The sequence below is a fragment of the Salmo salar genome, chromosome ssa15, assembly GCF_905237065.1.
Source record: "Salmo salar chromosome ssa15, Ssal_v3.1, whole genome shotgun sequence".
In the NCBI taxonomy this organism is placed as follows: domain Eukaryota; kingdom Metazoa; phylum Chordata; class Actinopteri; order Salmoniformes; family Salmonidae; genus Salmo; species Salmo salar.
This window is the reverse complement of record NC_059456.1, coordinates 35,644,406-35,663,179: the sequence shown is the minus strand read 5'-3', so window position 1 is coordinate 35,663,179 and position 18,774 is coordinate 35,644,406. Positions and strand designations below refer to the sequence as shown.

General features: G+C 42.3%; 1 protein-coding gene across 4 annotated transcripts in view; it reads right to left on the bottom strand.

Annotated features, from left to right (window-relative positions):
• Nucleotides 1–5,163: 5,163 nt before the first annotated feature.
• The window catches only part of cdk19 (cyclin dependent kinase 19), a 54,567-nt gene continuing 40,956 nt past the window's right edge, over nucleotides 5,164–18,774 (bottom strand). Inside the window, exons 6-14 of one of the 4 annotated variants that reach the window (XR_001320907.2) lie at nucleotides 17,211–17,342; nucleotides 15,633–15,776; nucleotides 15,292–15,361; nucleotides 15,040–15,112; nucleotides 14,469–14,566; nucleotides 12,398–12,485; nucleotides 10,113–10,334; nucleotides 7,904–8,109; nucleotides 5,164–7,345 (exon numbers count right to left, since the gene is read on the bottom strand). Coding sequence is in view for 3 of the 4 variants with exons in the window: in XM_014144231.2 (XP_013999706.1) it covers nucleotides 7,993–8,109; nucleotides 10,113–10,334; nucleotides 12,398–12,485; nucleotides 14,469–14,566; nucleotides 15,040–15,112; nucleotides 15,292–15,361; nucleotides 15,633–15,776; nucleotides 17,211–17,342 (944 nt within the window). In the remaining variant the exon portion in view is untranslated. Of the gene's footprint in view, nucleotides 8,110–10,112; nucleotides 10,335–12,397; nucleotides 12,486–14,468; nucleotides 14,567–15,039; nucleotides 15,113–15,291; nucleotides 15,362–15,632; nucleotides 15,777–17,210; nucleotides 17,343–18,774 lie in introns of all 4 variants that reach the window. The other 3 variants (XM_014144231.2, XM_014144233.2, XM_014144232.2) reach the window with 3 other exon arrangements.

The window sequence follows — 18,774 nt, the reverse complement described above, 5'->3', positions numbered from 1 at the left end:
CATCGTTATGTTTGGAGGAAAAAGGGGGAGGCTTACAAGCCGAAGAACACCATCCCAACAGTGAAGCACGGGGTGGCAGCATCATGTTGTGGGGGTGCTTTGCTGCAGGAGGGACTGGTGCACTTCACAAAATAGATGGCATCATGAGGATGGAAAATTATGTGGATATATTGAAGCAACATCTCAAGACATCAGTCAGGAAGTTAAAGCTTGGTCGCAAATGGGTCTTCCAAATGGACAATGACCCCAAGCATACTTCCAAAGTTGTGGTAAAATGGTCAAGGTATTGGAGTGGCCATCACAAAGCCCTGACCTCAATCCCATAGAAAATTTGTGGGCAGAACTGAAAAAGCGTGTGCGAGCCAGGAGGCCTACAAATCTGACTCAGTTACACCAGCTCTGTCAGGAGGAATGTGCCAAAATTATTGTGGGAAGCTTGTAGAAGGATACCTGAAACATTTGACACAAGTTAAACAATTTAAAGGCAATGCTACCAAATACTAATTGAGTGTATGTAAACTTCTGACCCACTGGGAATGTGATGAAAGAAATAAAAGCTGAAATAAATCATTCTGTCTACTATTATTCTGAAATTTCACATTCTTAAAATAAAGTGGTGATCCTAACTGACCTAAGACAGGGAATTTTTACTAGGATTAAATTCAGGAATCGTGAAAAACTGAGTTTAAATGTAAACTTCCGACTTCAACTGTATATATACCCATGTCTATATATATATATATATATATATATATATATATAACCCATGTCTATATATATATATATATATATATATATATATATATATATATATATATATATATATATATATATATATATATATATATATAACACATTATATATATATATATATATATATTATATATATATATATATATATATATATATACACATATATATATATATATATATACACATTATATATATATATATATATATATATATATATATATATATATATATATATATATATATATATATATATATATATATATATATATATATATATATATATATATATATAGACATATATATAGACATATATATAGATATTACACACACACACAGGTATATACACACACACACAAAATTATGTGGACACCCCTTTAAATTAGTGGATTCGGCAATTTCAGCAACACCGCTGCTTACAGGTATATAAAATCAAGCACACAACCATGCAATATCCATAGACAAGCATTGGCAGTAGAATGGCCTTACTGAAGAGCTCAGTGACTTTCAACGTGGCACCGCCATAGGATGCCTCCTACCAACAAGTCAGTTCGTCAAATTTCTGCCCTGCTTGAGCTGCCCCGATCAACTATAACTGCAGTTATTGAGAAGTGGAAACTGCTAGGAGAAACAACGGCTCAGCAGTGAAGTTGAGAGCTTCAAGTTCCTTGGTGTCCACATCACCAACAAACTAGAATGGTCCAAACACACCAAGACAGTCATGAAGAGGGCACGACAAAACCTATTCCCCCTCAGGAAACTAAAAAGACTTGGCATGGGTCCTCAGATCCTCAAAAGGTTCTACAGCTGCAACATCGAGAGTACCCTGACTGGTTGCATCACTGCCTGGTATGGCAACTGCTCGGGCCTCCGACCGCAAGGCACTACAGAGGGTAGTGCGTACGGCCCAGTACATCACTCGGGCTAAGCTGCCTGCCATCCAGGACCTATACACCAGGCGGTGTCAGAGGAAGGCCCTAAAAATTGTCAAAGACCCCAGCCACCCCAGTCATAGAATGTTCTTTCTACTACCGCATGACAAGCGGTACCGGAGCGCCAAGTCTAGGACCAAAAGGCTTCTCAACAGTTTTTACCCCCAAGCCATAACACTCCTGAACAAGTAATCAAATGGCTACCCAGACTATTTGCATTGTCCCGCTCCCCCCAACCCCTCTTTTACGCTGCTGCTATTCTGTTTATCATATATGCATAGTCACTTTAACTATACATTCATGTACATACTATCTCAATTAGCCCGACTAGCATTGTGTCCCGCCACCCACCACCCGCCAACCCCTCTTTTACGCTACTGCTACTCTCTGTTTATCATATATGTATAGTCACTTTAACCATACCTATATGTACATACTACCTCAATTACTGACTAACCGGTGCCTGTATATAGCCTTGCTACTGTATATAGCCTCGCTACTGTTATTTTTCACTGTTGTTTTTATTTCTTTACTTATCTATTGTTCACCTAATACTATTTTTTACTTTAAAATCGCACTGTTGGTTAGGGCATGTAAGTAAGCATTTCACTGTCGGCACACGTGACAAATAAACTTTGATTTGAAGTGGTAGGCCACACAAGCTCACAGAACAGGACCGCTGAAGCACATAGAACGTAAAAATAGCCTGTCCTCGGTTGCAACACTCACTACCGAGTTCCAAACTGCCTCTGGAAACAACGTCAGCACAAGAACTGTTCATCGGGAGCTTCATGAAATGGGTTATCATGGCCGAGCAGCCGCAGACAAGCCTGCGATCACCATGCGCAATGCCAAGCATCAGCTGGAGTGGTGTAGAGCTCGCTGCCATTGGACTTTGGAGCAGTGGAAACGCATTCTCTGGAGTGATGAATCACGCTTCACCATCTGGCAGTCAGACGGACAAAACCAGGTTTGGTGGATGCCAGGAGAACGCTACCTGCCCCAATGCATAGTGCCAACTGTAAAGTTTGGTGCAGGAGGAATAATGGTCTGGGGCTGTTTTTCATGGTTTGGGCTAGGGCCCTTAGTTCCAGTGAAGGGAAATCTTAACGCTACAGCATACAATGACATTCTAGACGATTCTGTGCTTCCAACCTCAGCCCCATCAAAGACCTTAGGGATGAATTGGAACGCCGACTGCGAACCAGGCCTAATCACCCAACATCAGTGCCCAACCTCACTAATGCTCTTGTGGCTGAATGGAAGAAGGTCCCCGCAGCAATGTTCCAACATCGAGAGGAAAGCCTTCCCAGAAGAGTGGAGGCTGTTATAGTAGCAAAGGAGGGACCAACTCCATATTAATACCCATGATTTTGGAATGAGATGATCAACAAGCATGTGTCCACATACTTTTGGTCATGTCGTGTACATATATATATGCGTAGATATATATACAGACATAGATATATATATATACAGACATAGATATATAGTACCATTCAAAAGTTTGGACACATCTACTCATTCAATGGTTTTTCTTTATTTGTACTGTTTTCTACATTGTAGAATAATAGTGAAGACATCAAAACTATGAAATAACACATATGGAATAATCTAATATCCAAAAAAAGTGTTAAACAAATCAAAATATATTTTAGATTCTTCAAAATAGCCACCCTTTGGCTTGATGACAGCTTTGCACACTTTTGGCATTCTCTCAACCAGCTTCACCTGGAATGCCAACAAGTGCTCGGCATATGTTGGAACGCCTTCAAGACTGTGGGAAAAGCATTCATTATGAAGCTGGTTGAGAGAAAGCCAAGAGTATGCAAAGCTGTCATCAAGGCAAAGGGTGGCTACTTTGAAGAATCTAAAATCTAAATTATATTTTGATTTGTTTAACACTTTTTTTGGTTACTACATGATTACATATGTTCTATTTCATAGTTTATGTCTTCACTATTATTCTACAATGTAGAAAATAGTAAAAAATAAAGAAAACCCTTGAATGAGTAGGTGTGTCCAAATTTTTGACTGGTACTGTATACAGTTGAAGTCGGAAGTTTACATACACTTAGGTTGGAGTCATTAAAACTCGTTTTTTAACCACTCCACAAATTTCTTGTTAACAAACTATAGTTTTGGCAAGTCAGTTAGGACATTTCCTTTATGCATGACAAAAGTAATTTTTCCAACAATTGTTTACAGACAGATTATTTCACTTATAATTCACTGTATCACAATTCCAGTGGGTCAGAAGTTTACATACACTAAGTTGACTGTGCCTTTAAACAGCTTGGAAAATTCCCGAAAATTATGTCATGGCTTTAGAAGCTTCTGATAGGCTAATTGACATCATTTGAGTCAATTGAAGGTGTACCCGTGGATGTATTTCAAGGCCTACATTCAAACTCAGTGCCTCTTTGCTTGACATCATGGGAAAATCAAAAGAAATCAGCCAAATCAGACAGCTGATGTCTTGAGATGTTGCTTCAATATATCCACATAATTTTCCTTCCTCATAATGTCATCTATTTTGTGAAGTGCACCAGTCCCTCCTGCAGCAAAGCACCCCCACAACATGATGCTGCCACCCCCATGCTTCACGGTTGGGATGGTGTTCTTCGGCTTGCAAGCGTCCCCCTTTTTCCTCCAAACATAACAATGGTCATTATGGCCAAACAGTTCTATTTTTGTTTCATCAGACCAGAGGACATTTCTACAAAAAGTATGATCTTTGTCCCCATGTGCAGTTGCAAACCGTAGTCTGGATTTTTTTATGGAGGTTTTGGAGCAGTGGCTTCTTCCTTGCTGAGCGGCCTTTCAGGTTATGTCGATATAGGACTCGTTTTACTGTGGATATAGATACTTTTGTATCCGTTTCCTCCAGCATCTTCACAAGGTCCTTTGCTGTTGTTCTGGGATTGATTTGCACTTTTCGCACCAAAGTACGTTCATCTCTAGGAGACAGAGCGCGTCTCCTTCCTGAGCGGTATGATGGCTATGTGGTCCCATGGTGTTTATACTTGCATACTATTGTTTGTACAGATGAACGTGGTACCTTCAGGCGTTTGGAAATTGCTCCCAAGGATGAACCAGACTTGTGGAGGTCTACAATTTTTTTTCTGAGGTCTTGGCAGATTTCTTTTGATTTTCCCATGATGTCAAGCAAAGTGGCACTGAGTTTGAAGGTAGGCCTTGAACTACATCCAATGACTCCAACCTAAGTGTATGTAAACTTCCGACTTCAACTGTATGATTGTATAATGTATGGGTTGTTCCACCAACTCGGTGCCATTTGAGAAGTGTAACTTGGTCCAAATTCTGGGGGGATTTCACCTAATTTTAACATTCTGTCATAGAGAGCACATGTTCACCTTCATAAAAAATATGTTTTCCCATCTCAAGAGGTTAAATTCAAAAATAATTACTATAGCAAGTGCCTAATAAGTGCCAAATAAAGTAACACAGTTAACCGTAACATGGTTGACAATTTAATCTTAAATCACCCATAAATCCTATCGTGACAGGGGGAATGGAATCATGTTGTGTGCATGTGGAGTGGCAATTAAACGCAAGCTTCACAAAAAAATAAGAAATTGCTAAAACATTTCTAGCCTGTATATCTACGGGTAACAAGGTTGACGTTTTATGCGCAACAGCTCATTTTTCCACCACAAAACAACAGAAAATGGCCAAAAAGAGTAGAACCAGCTCACCTGATTTTACACTATGATTTGACTATTAGATGTTCAATATTTGTTTTGAGAAGGAATAGTTTCACCATATTAAAAATAGAGTTGAGTTCACATAACAGGGTTGACCTTAAAATGAGGGACAGACGTAAATTAATAACTAATCACATGAAATAAATAATAATCTCCAGAAATGACTTTGTCAAAGCAACAAAATAACTAGGTCTTTACAATAATGGTGAAACTTGGAGAAATGTTTGGATTAAGTGGGTTGAAATCATCCTTTCAGTGACACAGGGTTAACTGGGGGGCATGTCAAAATACAGGATTTTCGCACTTTAGAAAGCCTTTATTCATATAATAATCAGATTGGATTGAATTCTACATGTGGTCTATATTAAAAAGGGCACTTCATTTAATATAGCAGGCTTTTAAAATTCAAAATTGGTGCACAATTTCTACTTAAAATATCACAGGGACGCAAAAGGCACTCATGGAACGACCCATATACCATCCATATAGTTTATATTTCTTTACAATATTTCATTTAGAGTACAATTAACAATGCTGTAAGAAACAAGTGAATGCCTTCTTCAATTATGATGTTCAACATTAGAATTACGATGTGGAAATGGATATCCCAATCATTTTAAAAACCTTAAGAAAACTCTCATGCTCTCATAGTAAAATTGAAGCATTGCACCTTTCTCTGTGATTTTGCATAGGAACTGTTTAACAGTTATTTGCCCCACTATCACTTGTTGGAGCCGCACAATGAATAATACTTTTGATACCTCGCTTGTGTAGAGATAAATTGAGAAACAGTATCTAATGTATCCTCAATGCTCTTCAACTATACTTCAGATATGCGCCAATAGAATAAAAGAGAAAAAAACGTTCAATAGTTGCTGGTTTTGTTCCCGAGTAAACACCACTGTTCTGGGAAGGCTGTTATTAATCCACTGGGCCTGTGTGCCTGCCAGATCATACGGAAAATAGAAGAGAAACTCAAACCCAAACCAATACAGTTACAATGTATCAGCATCAAATAGAGAGCCAGTCCGATAAGCAAAACATTCTGGGCGACTGTTAGGAACTCATCTTGAACAAGGAGGGAGCAGTCCCTCTTGTTCATCTAGTGTTTTGGCATTCACCTCAACACACATAAGACATACTGTACTTCAGTAACCTGGGAGTGCTGAGAAAGAAATCTGGTCTGTGAGGAGAGAGGAGACAGACGGACAGACAGACAGATGATGATCAACAGCAGATCTCTCAATACGAGGGGCTCTCTAAATGCACCTGTTTGAATGAGCCAGAGATCACAGACAAATCAAACGCTGAAGAACTGTGAAGTATCACTGTCAGAAGCAAACAGCTTCACAGAGAGCAGTCTATCAGTTGTTCAATACATGTTAGTACCTTGTATTGTTGCTGTGAATGTTTTCTTACTATAGAAAACAAAATAAGAGTCTCTCTCCTTTGGCTACAAAAAGACAGTGTTGATGATCATCATCGTCAACATATGCCAGTTGAACACGACTTGTGTTTCTGAACATCACAAAAGGCAGTTTAAAGAATCGTAATGCACGGTCTTGATAAAGATTGCCTTGATCCTTGTAACATATACTGAACACAATACATGTTCACCATCACTGAACAAGAGGTCCCGTTCTGTCAATAGCCACAAGATGTCAATGTTTCCACATCCCTTCCCTAGTCACAGAAGAAGCTGAAGTGGCTGTCTTATCCCATGTCCAGCTTCAGTCTCTGTATGTTTGGGGACGGACGAACGGACGGACGCACGCACGAACGCACGCACGCACAGTGCAGATCCAGTCAACTAGTTCACAGGATAAGTACTATAAGAAACCATTTTTCTACCTGGGTTAATTCCAGGGGTGTGGAGTTGAAGAGGCATATTTGTTCCAGGTCTTTGCAGATCCGTTCAGCAGTGCAGTCCTTTGACTGAATAAGAGGAAATACAAACTGAACATGTAAAGGACAATAATGAAACATTAAATATTTACAAAAACATCCACAATCAAAGTAAACAAACTCTACAGAGCAAACGAGCAAAAACAAGTCTCTTGTTAAACAAATGTAAAAAATGTACTACATAGTATATATTTATATATGAACAGAGCTGCAATTCTTCTTCTTGAAGAACATGTTTTTTGTAAGTGTCATGGTTCACAGTCTTTGTGTAGTAGGCGTGTGTAGTCAGTTGAACCTGACGTGTTTCCTTCTTATAATCTAGTATCAATCGATTTTGTCACTTGATGATAAAACAAAAATCTTGTCCTACCCCTCAAGGAGGCAGGGTTTGTTTTTGGTTCCTATGTTGAGTTGGCCTTCATATTGCAGTGCCCTCGGGTGGGTAAGTGTGAGGACATTGGGTGGAAGTGAGGCCAGGGTCAGTCAGTGTAGTAGGGCTGACATGAAGGCGGATAATGAGTGACTGTTGTGTTGTTGGAATTATCTGACACATAATGAGGTCTGATCAGGAGGAGGAGTCAGTAATACCTTGGCCAGAGGGAGGTGAGAGGTTATGCTAAGGTTTGTTTTTGGTCGAGGGTTGGTTTGGGAGAGGCCCCTGGCCTGTTCTAAGAGCCTCAGTAGCGGTGTGACTGGTGTGAGTACTGTGAGCTCTGCTGGGATGACGACGAGTATCCCTGGGACTGAGTGGAACCTTGGACGTTGCTTTGGTAACCAAGGCGGGAGCTGGAGTGCTGAAGTGGAGAGAAGAATGGAGAGGAAATAGTAAACCGTTGACAGCTAGAGACCACATTTGTCATTCATTATTTATCGGTCAACACCACTGGAAAAATACCATTGTTTATTTTGACCTTGCATGGGGTTTGAAAATAAAACCTATACAACATAAATTATTCCATAACTTTACCTTAGGAGACCTTGTTGGAGGGAAATTACTTTTGTTGGCAATGTTTGCAATTGTAAAAATGGCGGAATAAGTTCTAGGTCAAGAACGAGTCAAATAGAAAAGCATGATGCACACAGCCATAGATCTGTAGTGCTTATCAACATACCGCCACAGCTTTCCACTGTTGTTTACTTGGCATCTAAAGATGTGGACTACTTCTCATGGATTTCTCAACATATTTAGCCAGAGACTACCGACCCAATTCCAAGCTATTTACAGTACCATGACCTACAATTCTATATCCTAAAAAGTATACTGTATATCACACAACGGAGTAAAATAAAATCAAAAGTGGCTGATGCCGAAGACCTGGGGGTCTGAATGAATTACTGATCTGGGTTAAAAGGGGACTGAGCCACACATCAATAGACGTCAACAGAAGGGCTAACTAAACACCTTACACTACAGCTATGAAGAAAGCTCTGAATCAATGACTAATTACTGACCGTGACTCACGCTAACCAACTCAGACCGGGCCCAAGGCCAAATGTCCTCTTAAAGAGGCAAGAAAAGGCAGAAGTCCCTGGTCTTTAGATGATAAACATTTCTTAGGCCCTGAGGAGCTACAGCTGGACAGGGACCAAGAGGGCTTGGATGGAGGGCTGAGGGAATAGGAGAAGAAAATGGCTGAAACCCCTGAAGTACGGAGACATCGGCCAAACTAATTCCAGTCGCCGCCTGTCTAGCAGTCTATCTATCTATCTACACTCACAGGCAGAAAGGAGGAGTGAGTTGTGCACATTAGGATACTATAGCCTTGGGGAAAGTGATCAATGAGGGGGAAAGTAGGGCGTTGAATGTGACGCCACAGCAAGCTAGCTCTGTCTGCCCATCCAGAAAGCAAGGGGATATTAATACATATGTTCTGCTAAGGCTTGACTTTGAAGAGTCCAGCAGCTGTCCACATGCAGCCTCAGCCCCCTGCTAAATATAGCCTAGCACCTCGTCAGTCAGTCAGTCAGTCCAGAACCCCACAGGGTCCGGGCCAAGCCAGGAGGAGACACCTCTGAACAGAACACCATTGAGATCCGGACAACAGGGAGATCACCTTTATCTTACCTTTCTCATATGTAATACCCTCTACCTTCCTCTGTACCATGACCTCCACTCTGTCACTCTTGCTCATAGTCCCTCTCTTTCTCACTTACTAACTCACTCTTGCTCTAACTACAGTCTCACTTACTAACTCACTCTTGCTCTAACTACAGTCTCTCTCTCTCCCTCCCTTCCTCCCCTCCCTCCCTCCCTCCCTGATAGGGGCTCAGTCAAAGATAGAGCAGGCGCCAAGAGGGGGAACAACAATGAGGGCAGCTTATTTTGCTGTCACCTTTATCAACAGGCTAGTCTGAACTGGAGGAATGACATTATCATTCTGATATAACATGACCTGCAATCCTACTAGCTAGCACAATACTCCACTCTGGTCTGAGTTGAAGGGGTTGTGTCTGTTCACTAACCGAGCACAACACGTGTTTTGCACGTCCCTGACATACTCTGCTGTACGCGTCTGTACGTGTTTTAAACCTTGAGGGCTCTTTGGGGAAAAGTTCACAGGCATTAATTTTTACTCCATAGTCAAATTAATCATTAATAAAGGAACACTGTTGATGGCACAAGTTCTGGGTACTCCAAGGGCCTATTTGGATTAAGCAAATTTGAATAAGTCAACCCTAGATAACAAACATGCCGTAGGTTATAAACCGTTGGTGACTGTCATCGCCTTCCATCTCCTTTCAATTAAAAAACGAACAGTAATACTATGGATGTATGTAAGGCTGTAAAAACTCAAACCTGGTGGATCCCAGTGCCTGAGGAGGCTCCTGAAGGCCCGGTGCGAGATTTCTTGTTGGGGGGCCCCTGATCCTGGCCGTGCTGGAGGCCTCCCCCGGCGTTGGCTCCAGTGCCCCCTGCATTGCCGTTGGTCTGGGTGGAGCTCTGCTGGTTAGAAGCCTGCTGGGTGCCACTCTGCTGCTGGGCCTGGGCTGTCGTCTGCTGGTGCTGTTGGACCGGGTTCTGATGGAGGACAAACACATTAATGTTCAGTTGGACAGATACAGAGTAACAGATGGAGACTGCAATAATATTCCATTGTGCACCAACACACTCACAGTTTCCTATCCATACAAAACATATTCCATACATGCACATAGTAAATAAGGTCTGCTAACTCAATAAATGGTATCAAGACAACATTACTGTTCAACAAGAGCCAAATGTACAAATCGCTCACTGATCAATCATGGTCACTGTTTACAGTATTTGGGAACTGGGAAGTATGTTCCCAGTATTGCAGTGTTTGTTTGGGCCTGGTAAACAGTGGGCTGAAATGATTTACAAGAATTACGCTCCGAGCCTTCAGTCCAGCTTATCACTTCTCAACAGCTCCACGACCACGAGGCTGAGACACGTGAAAGTTTGGGTCAGCTAAAACAATGAGTCCCTCTCATACCCTCTGGGCCCTGGTTGGCACAGAGGCCCTGCAGCCTTCCTGACAGCTGCTCTGAGGCAACACTTGTATCAGGTGTTGCCTACTTGACAACAGCTGCCAATGTGATGCAGGGCCGGGGATTCGCAGAAACCGCTCAGTGGGAAGGGGACTGGTATTTCTCTGGCTGTAGCACATGCATACACTCCCCTTCACCTCAAACACACTGATTTGGCTTGGGCATCATACAAGCACCTGCTTTCTATAGGGTCTGGTATATTCACAACATGGTGTTTGATACCAGCCAGCCAACAGTACATTATCAGTAACACTATGGTCCAAGTAAAGCCTCCTGTAGCCTATCTGCTATCAGGGGAACAGCTCCACATCAGTGACCTTTACCTCAAGTAAGATATGAATCGAGAGCTTAGCGAGATACGCTTTCGAGAGCTTAGCGAGATACGCTTTCGAGAGCTTAGCGTTCGAGAGCTTAGCGAGATACGCTTTCGAGAGCTTAGCGAGATACGCTTTCGAGAGCTTAGCTTTCGAGAGCTTAGCGAGATACGCTTTCGAGAGCTTAGCGAGATACGCTTTCGAGAGCTTAGCTTTCGAGAGCTTAGCGAGATACGCTTTCGAGAGCTTAGCGAGATACGCTTTCGAGAGCTTAGCGAGATACGCTTTCGAGAGCTTAGCTTTCGAGAGCTTAGCGAGATACGCTTTCGAGAGCTTAGCGAGATACGCATAGAAAAAGTGTATGAGAGAGAAGGCCTGGGGTTCCCTCTTGATTCATATCTCACTCATCCACCTGTATCCCATGAACTAAAGGCAACCACCTGACATACTTCAGAGTTTTGCCTTCTGATTTCTCATCTTTGTTTAGCCGATGTGTTATCAGGGGACGGGCTAACTGGAGTGACGTTCACCTCCAGAGGTGATTGGACCAACCCTTCTCCTGTGGTGCTGGCTGAAGCTGCTGCTGTTGTGCAGCTTGTCCTTAATCCTACATATCCCATGGTATGTCTTTCTCTCTTCCCTTATTTTAAGGCAGTCCCACTCCTCCCATATTTTCTGTTTATTGGATAGGACAGAGGTATACAGTAAAGATGGATCCGGAATCAAATCCATGCTGCTGCAGTGGTATATGTGGTCCGGAGGCAGCGGCTCAGAACACTAAATCACCCTAGGCCCCAGACTGCTCATTTTCAATGGACCCTTACCCTGCACTTTCAATAACCTTATGAAACCCCTACTGCTGGGCTGACATTCCATTACTGTTTCTATTAAGGTATTTTGGGTCTTTTTATTAAGGTGTTTTGGGTCTTTTTATTAAGGTGTTTTGGGTCTTTTTACTAAGGTGTTTTGGGTCTTTTTACTAAGGTGATTTGGGTCTTTTTACTAAGGTGTTTTGGGTCTTTTTATTAAGGTGTTTTGGGTCTTTTTACTAAGGTGTTTTGGGTCTTTTTATTAAGGTGTTTTGGGTCTATTTAGTAAGGTGTTTTGGGTCTATTTAGTAAGGTGTTTTGGGTCTATTCAGACAGCACGATGACAGTTGTTAATAAAAGCATATGGACAAAGAAGGCTCAGAATTGTGGGGGGTTCTTGATGCATATCCCAGTATTACACTTTTAGTCTATAGCCCAAAGCATTTCACCTCTATTTTCTTCTCTGTTTTCTCATCTGGCTCATCTTCGTTTAGAAACTCTCGTTTTGGGTAAGGTATCTGACATCCGGCAAATACACTACAGGAGAGAATGAGACGAGGGATACAGATAATCAGAAACAGACTAGCTGGGTGCTATGCGTACAAAGACCAATTATTCTTGATATACAGTGGCTTGCGAAAGTATTCACCACCCTGGGCATTTTTCCTATTTTGTTGCCTTACAACCTGGAATTAAAATAGATTTTTTGAGGGTTTGTATAATTTTATTTACACAACATGCCTACTGCTTTGAAGATGCAATTTCTTTTTATTGTGAAACAAACAAGAAATAAGACAAAAAACTTGACCGTGCATAACTATTCACCCCCTCTAAGTCAATACTTTGTAGAGCCACCTTTTGCAGCAATTACAGCTGCAAGTCTCTTGGGGTCTCTATAAGCTTGGCATATCTAGCCACTGGGATTTTTGCCCATTCTTCAAGGCAAAACTGCTCCAGCTCCTTCAAGTTGGATGGGTTCCGCTGGTGTACAGCAATCTTTAAGTCATACCACAGATTCTCAATTGGATTGAGGTCTGGGCTTTGATTAGGCCATTCCAAGACATTTAAATGTTTCCCCTTATACCACTCGAGTGTTGCTTTAGCAGTATGCTTAGGGTCATTGTCCTGCTGGAACGTGAACCTCCATCCCAGTCTCAAATCTCTGGTAGACTGAAACAGGTTTCCCTCAAGAATATCATTGTATTTAGCGCCATCATTCCTTCAATTCTGACCAGTGTCCCAGTCCCTGCCGATGAAAAACATCCCCACAGCACGATGCTGCCACCACCATGCTTCACTGTGAGGATGGTGTTCTCGGGGTGATGAGAGGTATTGGGTTTGCGCCAGACACAGCATTTTCCTTAATGGCCAAAAATATCAATTTTAGTCTCATCTGACCAGAGTATCTTCTTCCATATGTTTGGGGAGTCTCCCACATGCTTTTTGGCGAACACCGAACGTGTTTGCTTATTTTATTCTTTAAGCAATGGCTTTCTTCTGGCCACTCTTCTGTAAAGCCCAGCTCCTTGGAGTGTAAGGCTTAAAGTGGTCCTATGGACAGATACTCCAATCTCTGCTGTGGAGCTTTGCAGCTCCTTCAGGGTTATCTTTGGTCTCTTTGTTGCCTCTCTGATGAATGCCCTCCTTGCCTGGTCCGTGAGTTTTGGTGGGCGGCCCTCTCTTGGCAGGTTTGTTGTGGTGCCATATTCTTAATTTTTTTTTTATTATAATGGATTGAATGGTGCTCCGTGGGATGTTCAAAGTTTCTGATCTTTTTTTATAACCCAACCCTGATCTGTACTTCTCCACAACTTTGTCCCTGACCTGTTCGGAGAGATCCTTGGTCTTCATGGTGCCACTTGCTTGGTGGTGCCCCTCGCTTAGTGTTGTTGCAGACTCTGGGCCTTTCAGAACAGGTGTAATATATACTGAGATCATGTGACAGATCATGTGACACTTAAATAAAGTACACCTGTGTGCAATCTAACTAATTATGTGACTTCTGAAGGTAATTGGTTGCACCAGATCTTATTTAGGGGCTTCATAGCAAAGGGGGTGAATACATATGCACGCACCACTTTTCCATTTTTTATTTTTTAGAATTCTTTGAAACAAGTAATTTTTTTCATTTCACTTCTCCAAATTGGACTATTTTGTGTATGTCCATTACATGAAATCCAAATACAAATGAATGTATATTACAGGTTGTAATGCAACAAAATAGGAAAAACGCCAAGGGGGATGAATACTTTTGCAAGGTACTGTATCTATGTTAAAAAAAAAACACACACACACAACCAGGCCACTCAAGATAAAAACAGGAAACTATCAAATTCAAATACCAGACTATGACTATGAAATCAAATTGGAAGTGGGCTGCTTTTAGTTCACTTAATCAACAATCTCCATTGTTAGTTTATCAGACAGATGTATCATGGTGAAGATGTAACTGTGTTAATATGTGGAGAGGATGACTACGATCTAGACTGTGTTTGGAAAATGAAGTTTAGTAGCTCTCACTCTGAGGTTGGTAAGGGATCCTCCAGGAAATATGGGTCCTGTAGTGCCTGTTCAGACGTAATCCTTTTAGTGGGGTCCATTGTAAGGAGTTTCTGGAGCTGAAAGGTGGTTAATGAACACTGGGTTAGTGGTGCCAAGCAAACCCGATCAGCAAGCCCAGGCGTATTGGTTTTACAGCACTAATATCTAGATTGGGCCTTATCTTAAATTCTCCATTATAAAATTGGGTGGTTCGAGCCCTGAATGCTGATTGGCTGACAGCCGTGGTATATCAGACCGTATACCATAGGTATGACAACATTTTGTACTGCTCTAATTACATTGGTAACCAGTTTATAATAGCAATAAGGCTCCTCAGGGGTTTGTGGTATATGGCCAATATACCTTCGCGTTGTGTCGTGCATAAGAACAACCCTGAGCCGTGGTATATTTGTCATATACCACAACCCCTCGTGACTTATTGCTTAAGTATAAATCACCCTACGGTGTGGTTGAGTAGATACGTTAGCATGCCCTCCATAAACTGGCACCTATGTTCAAGCATCTAATGGTTACTAGAAGGTGTGCTTACCAACAGGAAAACCTTGCTGTCAGGTTTGACTTTATGCTTCTCCATGTATTTGATTAGACTGCTATTTGCATACCTGAGAATGGGTGAAACACAGCAAAGACAAAAACCGACATCTTAAAGCAGGGGAATAGTCTCAACATGCTGTCTCCTTGAGAGAAAGGTTGAAACATAATGTAAGATGTGTGTAAAAGGTTCAGGTATCATTTGACAGCCGAGAAAGCCCAGGTATGGTCAGAATGTCAAGCCACTCACGTCGTTCTCCTGAAGTCTTTCTGAAGGGTTGGGTACTCTGGCATCTTCCTGATGTCTTCCCAATCTTTATCTGGCCAATTCAAACAGAAAGACTTCAGTCACTTTAACCCAATTCTTATACTTGGACTAAGCACATGCTACCTCCAGAGGATAATGTTATCTACTGTACATATTGTAGCTATGACAACAAGCACATGAGAAGGTCAAGGTTGATGATGACATAGTATACGTCATGACTTTCATGACCGTGAGAATGTAACTGGACTTTTACTGTGTTCTTCACATGGTTTTATCGTGTGTGTGCGTGTGCGTGTGCGTGTGTGTGTGTGTGTGGGTCAGACCTGCTGGGAAGCCCATGACACTGAATATCCTGTCCAGCTGGTCGTGGTGGAAGGGGTTACTGGTCTTAATGTCCTCCTGGCGACAGTGGAAGATGGGCTCCGATGTCAGCAGCTCCGCAAAGATGCAGCCAATCGCCCAAATGTCTGCATCGGACAGACAAGCAGCTAGCAATTAGACTCAGTGGTCTGGGCCTATACCTTTGACCTTAGCAGGGACAGACACAAAGACATCAGCCACCAAGGGCTATCTGTCTGTGACAATGTCTTCATCCTTCACTCTGTTTGGAAACTAGCCTTTTGTACCCATTATATTACATGTCCCATTGTGGAGAAACAGAGTGAAGGATTCAAATATCTGTCAGTGAGACTGTCTTTATTCTTCCCTCTGTTTCTCCACTACAGGACACAGAAAACAATGGGTACTCTGTGTATTATGAGACACAAACTAAACTCCTCTAAACTCCTTTCAACAGTCACAGGCTGTAATGGATGCCTAGGGACTTTAAGTGTGTAGATCTGCTACACTGTATGTATCTGTGATGACACCCTGGAGGGCTTGTTGGGTTTGGCCTGGAGGGCTCGATTGAGTAATACATGTCATTTATACTTGACATTCCCAGGCAAGTATTCCAGGGATTTATTTTATGTAACCTTTATTTAACCAGGCAAGTCAAGAACAAATGCCATTTAAGACAAAATGGACAACACAGACAGAAGACACTGGCAACAGTACAAATACAACAGCAAACAAACAGTAGGTGTGTGTGTGTGTGTGTGTGTGTGTGTGTGTGTGTGTGTGTGTGTGTGTGTGTGTGTGTGTGTGTGTGTGTGTGTGTGTGTGTGTGTGTGTGTGTGTGTGTGTGTGTGTGTGTGTGTGCGTGTGTGTGTGTTTGTGTTAGGCAGGCATGTGTGTGGTGTGTGTGAAATAATACAATGAATCAGTAAAACAACATGCTTCCTTGCTAGGGATGTCATCTAGCTAATTATACACAAGACATACCCCTCATACAGATAAAGACCACGCATCACACTGCTTGTCAGGCCCTTGCTGTCAATGACACCCACGAGGTATCTGTGAATGTCCACATATACTGAGTCTGACCAGAGCTGTATATTTTAGATTTTATTCATTTAGCAGACGCTCTTATCCAGAGCGACTTACAATAGTGAGTGCATACATTTTTCGTCCTTTTTCGTACTGGTCCCCCGTGGGAATCGAAACCACAACTCCGGCGTTGCAAGCGCCATGCTGTACCAACTGAGCCACACAGGACCAAACATGGCTCTGAGGCTGGCATAGAGTAACAAGAGTAAATGCAAAAACTGTTTAAGTAAACAATCAAGGAGCAAAGTTCTACTGGCCTGTCTGTGCTGGTCGGTTTTCAATTCATTTCCATCTAATCTCCACGCTTTGGTTACAAAATAGGAAGCATGTGTTAGGTATGAATATCACAATAACTTCTCTGAAATGTCTTTCAACGTATGTACCTTTAGTATGAAAATAATTCAGGCTACATAATAACTTCTATGGAAGGTATTTTGATGTATGTACCTCTTGCCTTAAGGCTAATGACTCACCGATTGCTTTGGTGTAATGTCTGGCCCCTAGAAGAAGCTCAGGGGCCCTGTACCAGAATGTCACCACGACGGGGTCAAGGTCTGCCAGGGGTTTGAGAGGAGAGTTGAAGAGTCTGGCGAAGCCCATGTCAGCTAAAACATGAATAAGATAGTGGGGGAAACACAACAGAGTATCAATGTATATAAGATAGTGGGGGAAACATAACATAGTATCAACGTATATAAGATAGTGGGGGAAACATAACATAGTATCAACGTATATAAGATAGTGGGGGAAACATAACATAGTATCAACGTGAATAAGATAGTGGGGGAAACATAAATAGTATCAACGTATATAAGATAGTGGGGGAAACATAACATAGTATCAACGTATATAAGATAGTGGGGGAAACATAACATAGTATCAACGTATATAAGATAGTGGGGGAAACATAACATAGTATCAACGTGAATAAGATAGTGGGGGAAACATAATAGTATCAACGTGAATAAATGACAATGAAACACAGGGCGGCCTGAACCCAATGCTACTATTGATATTGATTATTATTGTTATTTGTACTGTACTGTACTGTTGAGGGAGCTGGCAAGTAAGCCTCTGCACCGTTTGTACCTGCTGTAAACTGTGTACATGATGAATAAACTTTGATTTGATTTCAGTGAGGGAGGTAGTGTTCGGTTTCAGGAAGGATCTCAGGCTCTGTTGAGCAAGCCATACAGATGTAGGATCTTAAATTGAGCCAGTTTGTCACAGCAGGAAAATAATCCTGCAGCAACAGCAAATGTGAATTATCATGTGGATTACTTTTCCTTCAGCGAGACTGAAGATTGGTCTGAAGAATTACATGACAAGATAAGCCTCAAGACGGTCCTGCCACCCCCAAAATCTTTTAAGAGCTCAATGCTTCTGTTCCTCTCTCTCGGCGGCTCTGGACTCACACGACTTGCTTCGTTTGCTTGGGCCCAAAGCACGCCAGGGACGGCATCCAGGACCCCCGGAATGCGTCAGCTGCATCCTGTTATCCTCCAAGATGTGGCGGGAACAATTGGTGTTATCTCCGCACTCTCAGGGCTCTTCTGGAGATGATGAAACTGACGACATTGGGGATATGGAGGACAAGATTTTCAAAGGGCCGACTCCACTGACCCAAGCTCACGGCCTCCCCTCCCCCGGGGAGGCTAAGTGTAGCAGTGACACCGAGGAGAGGGAAGAGTTCTCCGACCTCTCCTTCGGGACAATCGTCCGCTCTGCCAACTTCCCTACGCTCCGACTTCCCAGGAATTATCGAGGGGGCTCGGTCAAGTCAGAGATACTGACATGATGGTGGGCGGGCCTCTGGCTCAGCGATGCAAAGTGGCGGAACCTATAGCTCCTGCCATGCCCTCGCTGGATAGGTATGCAGGAGGCTCCTGGGATGAACAACTAATGGCAAGGGAACCGGCAAAATCATATTTGCCCTTTACCAGAGTGGAGAGGAAGGCAAGAGAGGAAGGCAAGAACCCGTCACCATGGGTATCCCCTGGCTGGAGAAGACGCTGGCTGCCCACTTTATTCCAGGCT